The sequence below is a fragment of the Ceratotherium simum genome, chromosome 6 (genome assembly GCF_057802395.1).
Source record: "Ceratotherium simum simum isolate JZ-2026a chromosome 6, ASM5780239v1, whole genome shotgun sequence".
In the NCBI taxonomy this organism is placed as follows: domain Eukaryota; kingdom Metazoa; phylum Chordata; class Mammalia; order Perissodactyla; family Rhinocerotidae; genus Ceratotherium; species Ceratotherium simum.
This window is the reverse complement of record NC_141905.1, coordinates 54,598,887-54,611,719: the sequence shown is the minus strand read 5'-3', so window position 1 is coordinate 54,611,719 and position 12,833 is coordinate 54,598,887. Positions and strand designations below refer to the sequence as shown.

Sequence of the window (12,833 nt, the reverse complement as noted above, 5' to 3'; positions counted from 1 at the left end):
ATTTAGGGGACTCTCCCATACAACCCCCCTCAGTGAAGCCTATTGTGGATGAAGGAGAGAAGAGTGAGCAGCCAGCACCTGGTTGTCTCTTGGAGACAGCACTGATTAGATATAGAACAGAGAATCTGGTTTCTAAGCTTGTAGCTGCCACTTATTATGTACATAATGCATTAAGTAGGTGAATCTGTTTCATCATCTGTAAAATACAAATTATAATAACTAAAAGACTTCCTGGAAGATTCTAAGAATTACATGAGATAATGTATAAGAGCCTGTCTCCAACGCTTCTGCCAAAGAATATCTAAGGAAAAAGCATAGAGAGAAAATATCAGATCTGGAAGAGCTGTTAGACCTAGGGAAGGACCGTAGTCTTATTGCTAGGGAAACTGAGGCCCAGTGAGATTGTCACCTGCCCAACAGAACTGTTGTGGGCATTGTCCAGGGAATTAGGCAGCTGTGGGCAGTGTGTGTAAACACAAGTGTGCACACTTGCAAGTACGTATGTGTGTCTATATGTTTATATATGCATATATATGTAAATGAGAGCAAGGTGCATAGATTACAGCTGTTGGAAGATTTGGGGGCAGAGCTAGAGGGGCTGGCCCACTTGTTTAAAGCTGGCTTAGCTTAAATGATTCAAACCCTCTGGTTGCTACTAATATTCTCCTTTATCCAAAAGAATAGGGCTAGTCGAATGATAATTAATAATAGGCTGATGATTCACTTTAGTCAAATGCACACATTCTAAGTGCATGTGCCCCGTGAATAATTCACATTTGAATATTTTAAAATATGCTCTTAAGATAGGAAAGCATTAAAATGGGAAGCTTCACACATGAGCACATTATTTCACAGTTATTTTTGGCTCTCATCTTGGAAAAACATTTTCAGTGTAATTCGGTGAATCCTCAAGTAGACCACTACCTCTAATCTGGATCGATAGGGAATAACCTTAACTTTTGCTCCACATAACTTTTGCTCAGGGGTGCTCAGCACCCCTGAGAGATATGTAGTTCAATTCCTCTTTTTACAGGTGAGGAAACCGAGGCCTGCAGAAGTGACTTACCCAAGGTCACATCTTTTGTCAGCAGCAGGACCAGGATTAGAATGTAGGTTTTAGATTTGCGGGGATTCCCTTGGGAATATTCTTGGCATGCACACTAGCAAAGATTTGAGCATGGACCCACCTCTTTGGTTTTACAGTCCATTACTTCTCAGGATAGTCAAAACTCTTCCTTTCTAGTAGTTGGCATGACTAGTCAGCAGCCCACCCTCCCGATGTTGTTTATAAATTCAGTCTGTATCTCCCTGAAACACTAAGAAGAAGAGACTTAAATTTTATCTAAAGCCTATTCTGGGCCAAGCGTCATCTTTAGCAGCTTGCCATCTATTAACTCATTGTAATCCTCAAATGAAGACTATAATCTAGGTTTTATATTCTCCACTTAAAATATAAAGGAAACCAAGGTGAGAGAGGTAAAGTGATTTGAAGCCTGTAACCTGCAGAGCTGGGATTCTGCGCTCAGGCACGGTCTCCCCGCCGGGGCTGGTAATGGTCATGGGCAAGGCCAGCCTTCCTCTTTTTAGTCCCATCAGATCTGCTTAGTATCTGCTGCAAATTTGGAAGAGCCCTATCCAGTAGTTCCCAGAGTGTATTCCCTGGAATACAAGGCCTTTATAGGGTTGAGAGGGTTTACATGCACAAAAAAAGGCAAATAAGATTGGGAAAAGTGGATAAGTGAAGTTAATTGGGATTCTTAATTACATAAATCTTTCTATTCTTAAGTAAACCGAGTCTCTTTAGAAGGGAATTAAATATGCAGTTTCCCAGTCTTATTGACAATGGGAACCTTTTATCATTGGGCTTTACACAGAATGAATATTCCATGGAACATACCCAGGGAAACACAGGTTTAGCCACATCTATTTGAGGGAAACTGCTCCAAATAAAAACAGTGAGAGTGTAAATTTAAGCGCAGGGGCTTTTTTCCTGTTGAATGGGTTGCTATTAATAATCTACTTTCCCAGAAAGATGGAGCATCCACTGGGAGGTCCCCAAAGAAATGGTGTGTGCTAACCGCTTGATCAGGTCGATGGGCTGGTGGTGAGGCCTGCCTCCTAGATATTACACTCAATGAATCCACACTAACAAAATTGTCTGAGTTACTCCTTATACGGAGATAGATGGTTTACTGTATGCTTTGAAATGGGATTCTTTCTACCTGCCTAAGCTCTGCTAGCAAGCCTCTCTAGAACAGGCAAGGCATAAACAATTAAGCTAACACATAAAATGAATATCAAAGGCATAGATTCCCAAAGTATGGTCCACAGAACCAACATTCTATGGGATGTTAAGAAAAGTGAAACAACTTAAAATAATTCCGGAAGCTTTTCTAAGCCAAGGTGCTTTGTGAATAGCCAAGCAGGGATAGAATGTGCAGTTTTCCCAAATTTATTTGAGCAAAGAACCCTTTTCTTTCAAGACAACTGTTGCACAGGACACAAGTTTAGAAAACTTTGGTCTAAGGTGTAACTTTAAAGTAAGTTCTTTTTCTTTTGCTCTTTTCTTTTCTCTCTCTCTCTTTTTTAAGGCGAGGAGATCAGAGCTTATACATACAAATGAGAGCGGAATCCTAGGGAAACTAGATGTCCTTGGCAGCAATGCTGCCACTCTTTCAAAGGGCTTTTGAAACTCCTTTTCAGTCATTGTCTTCAGGAATCAGGACACAGTCCCCTGAATACCCTCGTTAATGGCAAAAGCTGACCCTTTGAGAGGGGATTTGATTTGGGGAACAAAACTATGCAAAGTCAAGCCCAGTGATTCCTGCTCAAGAGGAAGTAGACAGAAGTGGTTAAAGTGAGGATGTGGGTTTAAACCCTGACTCTCCCACTTATGAGGGGTATGAGGAGGTTACCTAACCCTTCTAGGACTCAGTGCATTATCTGCAAAATGGAAATAATCATACCCCCTCACAGGGTTATTGTGATGATGAAATAAAAAATGAAATAAATGAAATATATAAAGTGCTTAGCATCAGTCAATACAAAAATGACAAATGCCCCCTAACAAAACTTTGCCTGGTTTTATCGCATGGCTTCCAAACTGGCAGTGAGGGCAATTCTCAAAGAAGCATCTAGAAATGTTTAGCCATGGAAGCACAGTTAGGAAGAATCTATGACCTCGCCTGAGGGATTCTCTGCAAGTTAAGTTATTTGTACATATAAATTCTGGTCTCTTTATTTTTTTAAAAAAAGGTTCATTGCTTTTTAATCACATTTTATATAGGCAAACACTTGCCAGCTTGCCATGTAAATGTGCCCAACAATTCCTTTCCAATCCTTGTCCCATGGTAAGGATACTGAAACATTTTTTTATCATCAGCCACCATGCGGAGGTCCTGGTAAAGTCCTAATGGACCTGCTTGGGAAATTGGGAATTACATTATTATTTTAATAATAGCTTTATAATAGCCAATTCCATATTAAGCTCTTTCAATTAACAATCTAATTTAGTGATTTGTTAGAATTGATAAAATAAATTTTGTCCCACCATTTTTTTAATAGGACCATTTTTCATATTATATTAATTTAAACTAGCTCTGTTTATAGAATAGAATACAATACAATAGAATTTTTAAGCTAGGAAGAGACCTTAATTAATTGAATGTGAAGGTCTCAAAATGCCAACTTATGTTTTGTTTGGTCTTTATCGTATTTAAAAATCTGCTTCCAGATTTCTTCCTTCCCCTGAAAATTAGGAAAATATGGCTCCATTTTCATGTACCACGTTCTCATCAGCAATAACCAGCTGGAGCTGAGGACGTCATTTTTAGGTAAGACATGTCTTCTCTGGTTTACCCCAGTCATTACCATCCCTATTGTTTTATGCTCAACTGTTTTCTTCATTTACCTTATCACCCCGACTCCCATTGGTATTTGAGTTTGAGAACAATAATGTAATCCATCTCTGGTGTTTTATATATATAAAATCTGAGGCCCAGGGATATTTTGTGACCAACCCAAGATCACATAGCCTCTTAGTGGCCGAATTGGATTTCAGTTCCATGTCTTCTGACTTTTAGTTCAAGCCTCTTTCCATCCTACCACAGAACCACTTATCTGAAGATCTGTCAATGTTAGTTGTTTTAAACAAAATCTGGCATGTTTTACAAAATGTGGTACCGGTTGTGTTTTTTCATGAGGAAGAAGTAAGAAGGTTATGTTTCCCCCCTTCCCCTCACCCCCTGGAAAGGTAAATAGTTCATATTTCCTGTGAGAAATATTTGAAGGAAAGATTTCTTAGCAGGTTCTGCTGGAGACCTATTTGTAGAAAAGCAGAATTTTAAAGCTGGGATTGTAGACAAACCCAGTCTATACAATCAGATGCTAATCTGATGGTATGGTCATTCAAATTAAAGAGACTTTCAGATTCCATAATAAAAGCTAATGTTTACTGAGTTACAGGAACTGTGCCAAGTGCTTTACATGTATTGTTTCATTTAATCCTTACTATAATCCTGTGCAATATGTACTGTGGTTATTCCCCATTTTGTAGATGCAGATAACAAGGCTTGATTAAGCTTGCCCCAAGTCACAGAACAATAGAGTAAGCAGCAGAGTGGGGATTTGAACCCATGTTTATCTGACCACAAAATCTGTGTTCTTTGCTACTTGCCACATTGCCAGCTCACCAGGGAGAGCCATTTCAATATCATAGCTGTCATTATCAAGGCCCTGCAATCATTTTGTAGCCTATACCAGCTGCAGGATCAACAACTGGCAAGCACAACCACCATCAACAATCAACAGAATACCATTTTGAACAACCTGAGAAAGCTTATCAGGACTACCTCACGATACATTCAAATATGGGCAAAGTATAATTTACCTTTTAAGGGATCATCGCTAGCTTGCAGCTGCCATCTCAGGGCAGGGAGGGAGAGATGTCACTCATCTTTGTGGCCCTCACCAAAGCCCAGCGCTGTGCCTGCTGCACAGGAGAACCCCAAAATGTGTTTGCTGAAATGGGAGGCTTTGCTTTCATGTTGTTACAGCTTTGCAGCTTTACAATGAATAGACACTTGTTTTAGCTAAGCAAGTATACACAAGTCAAAAAGGAAATTATCTTTGCGTTAATTAATTTTTTTCATTTTAATAATGCTTAACTAACATTTCCCCTTGGATGTCCTGTCAGACTGGACAAAGGAGAAATTCTGCCCTTCACAGGAGAGAGGGAGACTAATTAGCCTCCATAGTCAAATGAAGAACCTAGGAGCCTAAGTATGATTTTTCACATGTGAAAGACCAAGAGAAAGTCAGGGTGGGACAAAAGAGATTCAGGCAGTGGGTCTAAGGAAAGAGTTTGGATGCTTTGCCTTTTAAGTTCTGGAACACTGGAAATCTCTGTTGAAGAAGTTTGAAGTCATAATGTCATGAACAAATACCTCTTCACATTTTTTTGGTTTGGCTCACTTTCCAGACCTCCACACTATTAGTTCATGTGAAATCTGATAGGGCATTCCAAACACAAGAAAGAGTGTGAACACCACCAGGACTATCTACTGGTAGTAAAATAGGAGCATTTATTATAAAATCTATGAAAATATGGATTACAAGTGACAAAATATAAAATAAGCAAGGTCTACGCCTACAACGTTATCTAGGACCTTGGCTACTGATGATCCTTTGTGAGAGACCCAGGGCAAACACGAGCACAAATTGCTCTAATAAATGACAGGAAGTACTAGAGCCATCAGTAAAGTCTATAGAGCTTGAGAAAACAGAGGACAGGGAATGAGGGACTTCAGTCTCATATGGACAGAGCTTGGTATGTGTGTGTGTGTTTGTGTGGTGTCAATATTGTGAGAGATGACCCTGGATAAATAGACAAATTCTATTAACACCAACTCAGATGTTCAGACTTTCTCTGATTCTAGGGAACCATTAAAGGCTTCCAGCCCAAGGGTGCCATGAGATCTGTGTTTCAGGAAGGTGACATTAATGGAGGTGGGTAGCATGAGAACCAGAAGCAGGGAGACCAGTGCAGAAGCTCCCACAGTAGCCTGTGAAACAGCAATTGCAGCCTCAATTAGGGCCAATTAGGGTGAAGAGGAGGTGGCAGATTCTCATGATGTTTGACAGGGACTTTTCCAGTTAGAAGTGGACAGTGAAGGAGAAGGGGCAGGGAATTCCTAACTTTTTTGCCTGAATAACTGAGAGGATGAAATATGCTTTCGGAGAAAACATTTGTTGTACAGGGCTGGTTTGCACAGTCACAAAAATTAATTAAAAAGTTAGGGGGCCAGCCCGGTGGTGTAGTGGTTAAGTGCTTGCGCTCCGCGGCGGCAGCCCGGGGTTCACGGGTTTGGATCCCAGGTGTGGACTGACGCACCGCTTGTCAAGCCATGCTGTGGTGGTGTCCCATATAAAGTAGAGGAAGATGGGTACGGATGTTAGTCCAGGGCCAATCTTTCTCAGCAAAAAGAGGAGGATTGGCAATGGATGTTAGCTCAGGGCTAATCTTCCTCACACACACACAAAAAAAGTTAAAAATCAGAGCTACGGGTCATGGGGCAAATTGTAGACAAAACAGCCTAGATGACTGAAGTTTTTACTTCTCAGTCCATTGTGGGGAGCATCAGCTGGGCGGAAACCGAAACATGCTCACTTCTAACCAGCTAATAATTCCTCTAAAAGCCCTTTTAGCTAATAGGTCTGGCTCGAGTAGTCATTGAAGGTTGCTAAAATTTTCTTACACTTGTAATATAAGGAAGAATAGAAAAAGATGCCAATCATTGTAAAGGTGAGATAGGCCATGGATATTTTTTCCTGGAGAGATAATATTTTGAAGGACTAAACAATAAAACCTCAGTAAGGATAGATTTATTATTTATCTTGTTCATACTATTCACTTTGCCATTGGTTTTTAGTCATTGATTTCTTACAGACTATGTACATATGTGTTGATTGTGGATTAATAAAAGACATAATGATATTTTTCCCCCCAGAGGGATCAATTCCATCGCTTCAAGCAAGACCAAATCTCATTGGAATAAATAGAATTTTTTTTCAGGTCACACTGAGTTCTTATATATAGATTTCTTTTTTTTTGAGCATGATACTACAACCAACCCTGTAATTACTCGCTGCAAAGAGAACTCTCTTAAGAGTTGGAGGGATTTAGTTTATTAAAAATTTTATAAAGAAATGGCAGTGGGGCCATATTTTATACTCTTAAATTAGAATTTTACTTCTGTTATGAGCCTATGTCATTGGGAATTTCAGTCTGCAGTTGAGAAGAACAGGGCTGTAATGTGTGAAAACACATTTCTGTAAATTGCCTTCACTACAAGCACCACGCCCCATCACTAAAAGCAAACTAGAATGAATTAATCGTTTTCATTGGTTACGTTACACAAAGGGCCCTATGGAAAACATGAATGAAACTGCATTTTCTTGGGCAAGGTTTTGTTGTTGTTTAAAGCCATAAGTGAGATATTTTTTAAAAATACGTTTTGTACAACTAATCTGATGAATTTTTACTAGAAAATTTTATTCTTTTTCTCCTGTCTCTACAGAGTGTGGGCTTTTGTTTTTCTTGTTCTCCAACACACACTGCCAGCCACAGCCTACCAGATTCTTTCCCCCAAAACACTGTATGTAACTTAAGGAGGCACTGTGTCTGTTTTCCTCAGTACCCCATGCTGACATTTCAAAAAGTACTTCTCCTCATGCCTCTGCAGAAGGTCTGAAAAAGCATTTGGGGCCATAATGAAATTATCAGATTTTTAGGGTGGATGATGGGAATGGGTCATTTCTTTTCTCTTTTCAACAACAGAGTGAGAGACCAACTGCCTTTGTACGTTGATCAAGCAGAACTGATTCTGAAGTTTCTCTCTTCACAGGGTACAACAGCTCAGTTTGGTAATCTGTGGTCACAAATGCCATTAGAATTCACTGCAAACCCCAGGCCTGGTCTGATGGCAAAAGTCATGCAAAGGCAAATTCAGGCCCCTTGGTCTTCATATTCCAATGGGGGGTTGGTAGCCCATTTGGGGTTTTCAGGGCACTGGATGGCCCTCTCCCACAGACGAACTCTTTTTGTCTGTGACCCATCCATTCCTACCACTGTGATGATTATGGCACAGTTTATATTTGGAGCCTTATCATTCATTTCCTCCTCAGTGAAAATGAGCTGATTAGACCCTTTCCTGAGGACAGGAGGAAGCAGAGAACATTGGGCAGGAAGAATGGGGAGCAAAATCTTTAGGAAACAAGGTTCTGAAGATTAGAGACAAAGTTTGACCCCTGACAATTTTGCATAATATCAGCCCTGGTGTAAATCTGTCATGTTGAGGTCACCAATGTGAGTTAAGTGAGGACATACAGGGCAGGAATTACTCGCCCTTTTGTTATTTCTGAAACCTGAACTGCTTTTAGAAATAAGGGCTGGAATGTTCCATAGGAACTCTGAGCATGGGACACAGGGGCATGGCACACACTCGGTGTGGGCTATTTAAAAACCAGTTCTTTGGCTTCCCTCTGTGATTCTAAATACATGTAATCACATTACTCTGCAGCAGCCGGTAACTATTTCTATAACGTTGTCCAGCATCTGTGCTTGCTGAGGCTGGTCCACCCAACAATAACAAAGTGGAGACGTGCTAACTGGTCAGGTTGATCCATCTATGCTTTCTGTGTCACAGCTAACCATCTAGTGTTGGAACAGGAGTAGTATGTCTTGATTGACACTTCTTGAATTTTAAGGACTGATCTATTTAACTATCCTAGGGGGCGAGGTCTGCCTCAGCTCATCAAAAGGATGCTTTTTAAATGAGCCATTTATTTATTTAACAAATGAACAACATAAGCAAAATTTATCACTTTCTCAGATACAACCAATTCTAATCCTATGGAATGACCCCAGCATTGGAGACTTTGCTGCTTAATGTACTAAAGACTACCTTTTTTGGATTTGTTTGATGTGCTAACGCTTCCCCTAAATCACACCATTAGCCATCAATCAAACAGATAAATCCCTTAGGAATATTCTACTCAGTTGTTAATCACTCAAAGACATTAGCTAGTAGAAGGACATTAGCCAACATTGTTATATAATGTCAAAACACCTGATGAGGTTTGTGAATTCAATGAAATAGTTAAACCAGTTTTGGGATTTCATATAGACAAAACAACAGATTAAGTGATTTTTTAGCTTTCTGTAAAAATTTAAAACCCTACCATTTGTAAAATTTGTAACCATTTGTCATAACCTATGCCAAGCTTCTTATCTACTTTAATCTTATTCATTTCTGATAATGACCCTTCAATAAGTTATCACCTCCATTTTACAGATGAGGAGACTGAGGCTCAGAGAGAGTTAGTCATTTGCACAAGATTACATGTCTAGTTTCTAGTGAGTGGTGGGGTGAGATTTGCACATAGGTCTCTCCCATTTCGAGTCCATACTGTTTGCCTATGTATATATATAACCTCAAACAACCAAAATGGCCAATTAAGGCAAGAAAACAAAACAAAAACAAACAAGCAAAAAACTTGGGTCTGGAATCATGCAGTTAAGATAACCAAAACTCAGTTGATCGACAGTTGGCTAATTCCCTCCTGGAACCAGGAAACTGCAGCCACAATCTATTGCCTGACACCTGAGTACAGTGAGACCTCTTGACCCCTATGCGGTCCTGCTCTAGGAACGAGCACTCCAGTTGCCAAACATTACACGTCAGAACAAATTATATGTGTGACATTATGCCTGTGGAGAGATCTGATTTCTTAGTCAAATATTATTTTTTGGCTATTTTGAGACATAGACTGAATATGTGGTTCCCTCGTGGCTAACTCAAAACACACAGCAAAGATTAATCCTTTGCACTATCCTATATTAATATTTTCTTTCCCTCCTTGTAAGGGGACTAGTTATAAATTAGATGAGATTAGAAAACAGTCTCTCGAGAATTAATATTTTAAGGAATTACCTAGAAAGAACCCAGATCTTTTTTCCCACATGGTAAATCATACAGGGTAGCAGCCTGCCCTATATCCCCAGGAGACAACATCTTGAGTGCATATGTTATGCTGGGTTCTGTATTGACTAATTCAAAAACTCCAGGGCAAAATAACCAAAGTTCCCGAGTCAAAAATGAAAGTAAAATAGTGGAATGGAATTGGGGTCATTGTTGCAACATTCCAACAACTTCATAAATAGCGATTAAAGTAGATAGCATTGCAGGTTAGCAAATTTACCATTGCAAGAATCAACCTGCACCATTGGTGCCAAGTCGCAGACAAACCCATTTACCTCTCACTTTACTGGTATTCTTTTTCTCTCCAGAAATATAATCACATTTGACAAAATTCATATTGAGATTGTTTTACTAGAGGGCTTATCCAAATACATGCTACATTAAAAATAGTCATGATATAAATATTTCTCACAAGAGCTGCAGCGATGGTGTGAATAAAAAACTCCCTTCTGAGATTTCAGTAAAACCAGATCTCACAAAGGATCTGAAAGAAAACAAAACAAAAAAACAAACAAACAGACACACACAAAGAGACACACACACACACAGAACAAACCTTATGTTAATCCGGTTTAGCAAAACGGTCACTATTCCGACACTATTTTATGAAGTATGATACTGCTCCTTCCCAGATGAAGCAGGAGAGATGAATCTGCTACAGGTTTCTCATAATAATGTTCAGGGGTGGGGGGTACCTAAGCATGTTCTGTAGCAGCTAATAGAAAATCAGAATTACTAAATGCAGCAAAATGTTAGCACTGTCAAATGGCCAGGCATGCAAGAGGAATCTCTCTCTCCATGCCCTTCTGCCAATACATACAAAGCCCCAAATACATCGGCTGGAATTTTTAAATCGTAAATTAGATATCAAAATGCTTACGGGCCTTACAATGAGATAACATCAGGAGGAACGGTGCGTGGAATGGATCTGGCATTCTCACATAAAGCATTATCTTTGGTACAAGTACACACAGCAGGGCATTTTGGCTTCGCTGGTTTCTTCCCCTCAGTCAGCAAAAGCGCAGATAAGAGACATAGGAAATAAGCAATTCTTTTCAGGGGGATGCAGGCATTTCCCATCCTTTGGCTTCTCTCTGATTCCATGCAGTCGAAAAAATATCCCCAAACATGAACAGGGCTTCTGGAATTCAGATGGTGATTGTCTTGCTCTAAGACCAGGTCACATACGAGTCCACCCTTTTGCTTTGCCTCTGTATCTCTGCTTTTCAAAACAGGGACCTGCAGCTGATTCGTGAGCTGCTCCTCACTCCAGCAATGCACTGCTCGGGGAAGAGACCTGTGAGGTGCTGCGAGATGGGAGGGATCCAGCTGCTGGAGGCGAGAGCCGTCTTGCATCACCACGAAAACACTGAGCCCAGACCAGCCTTCGAAGGAGAAGTGAAGTGATGTAACAGAAAATAAACAGCCTTCTGCTTGCACCGGGAGGCTCTTTAATTGTTACCAAAAATAGGACGGCATTATGTCTTATTAGTGGGTGGGTGGGCGGATGGGTGGGAGCAGTCATCTTGCATCGGATCTCGGCAATCTCAGGAACCTCTGGGAATTTGCTTTTCATGTGGCAAACAACCTAGTAAGAAAAACTTGCTTTGGAGCCAGCCCTGGCTGGAAAAATGAGGTTAAACGAAACTCTCCCTCCACAGCATTTGGCTAAAACCTTGGTATTTCTTGCTGAGTCCACCTGACTGATGCCATCGTTGAAAGACAAACAAGAACACATGGAGAATGTGACTTTCAGGGAGTGAATGTGAGTATATACTTTTCTGACACTTATCAACACTCGTGAATTATTGATTTTCATAACTGGCCCCCCGACGTGTGAGCCATTCCCTCCTCCCGTGATGGGGGGGGGCGGGAAATAGAAGAATAGACTGCCTGTGTGTGTAAGCCACCCTCCTCACTTCTTGCGCTCTCCCTTCTTTAGCAGGAGCACCAGAAGCCTGGAAGGAGCTCCCTGCCAGCAGGAGGCAGCTAACTTTGGCTTCCAGAGCTCTGGAAAAAGTCTGGCTTAGCCCGGGAGGCTGAGGTGGGGGGCGGGGGGAGGGGTGTGGAACGCTGGACTAAGCCGGGGACCTGGTTTTGAGGTCCCAGTTCTGCCATGAACGAGCTGATGTTGTCTCTGGATCTATTCCCCTCTCTGTAAAATGGGGATGATAATAAACACGTCCCATAAATATTATGAACATTACATCAAAATGGTAGGCTACGTTACTATTGTATTTGATGGGAAAGAGGGTGCACCCTTAGGGAAGAAAATTCATTTAAGGAAGAAAAAACAAGAAGCCCTGGCATTGGGGCAAGACAGTATAGTCCAAGCGGGTGGGAAGACTCGTAGGATGGAGGAAGGGGAGGAAAATAGACCTTGGTCCTCTTGCCATGCTGAAGGTGGCCATCTCTCAGTCTGGCACAGTTGACCAGGGTATGCCAGTCCACGATCTTTTCACTCTCAGCTTCTTAGACTGAAAGTAGTAAAAGGACTGTTTGAGCAAATGCATCATTATGACGTAAACTCATCCGACATGGGAGCTTGATGCCTTGACGGTCTACCCTTTCCTTTCATAATATGCCCCATGCTTACTCCAATCACTCGTATGGTTCTCTGTAAGCTCTGTGAAGGGAGGGCAGTGGCAGGTGTGTTCATTCTTGTATTTAATTATTGTCTGCTTACCCGGAAGACTGGAAGCTCCATGAGTGTAGAGACCCTGCTGTGACTCTAGTGCCTGCACAGCACCGTGCACGTGGTTAGCAACAATAGTACGCCTTTGTGAGCAACAA

At 40.9% G+C, this 12,833-nt stretch overlaps 1 protein-coding gene across 4 annotated transcripts in view; it reads right to left on the bottom strand.

The window, feature by feature from the left end:
• The window catches only part of LGI1 (leucine rich glioma inactivated 1), a 37,832-nt gene extending 26,436 nt beyond the window's left edge, over positions 1 to 11,396 (bottom strand). For 2 of the 4 annotated variants that reach the window (XM_087432961.1, XM_087432962.1), the window contains exons 1-2: positions 10,930 to 11,144; positions 10,453 to 10,524 (exon numbers count right to left, since the gene is read on the bottom strand). In XM_087432961.1, coding sequence (XP_087289087.1) covers positions 10,453 to 10,524; positions 10,930 to 11,144 — 287 coding nt within the window. Of the gene's footprint in view, positions 1 to 10,452; positions 10,525 to 10,929 lie in introns of all 4 variants that reach the window. The other 2 variants (XM_004427851.3, XM_087432960.1) reach the window with 2 other exon arrangements.
• Between the last annotated feature and the right edge of the window lie 1,437 nt (positions 11,397 to 12,833).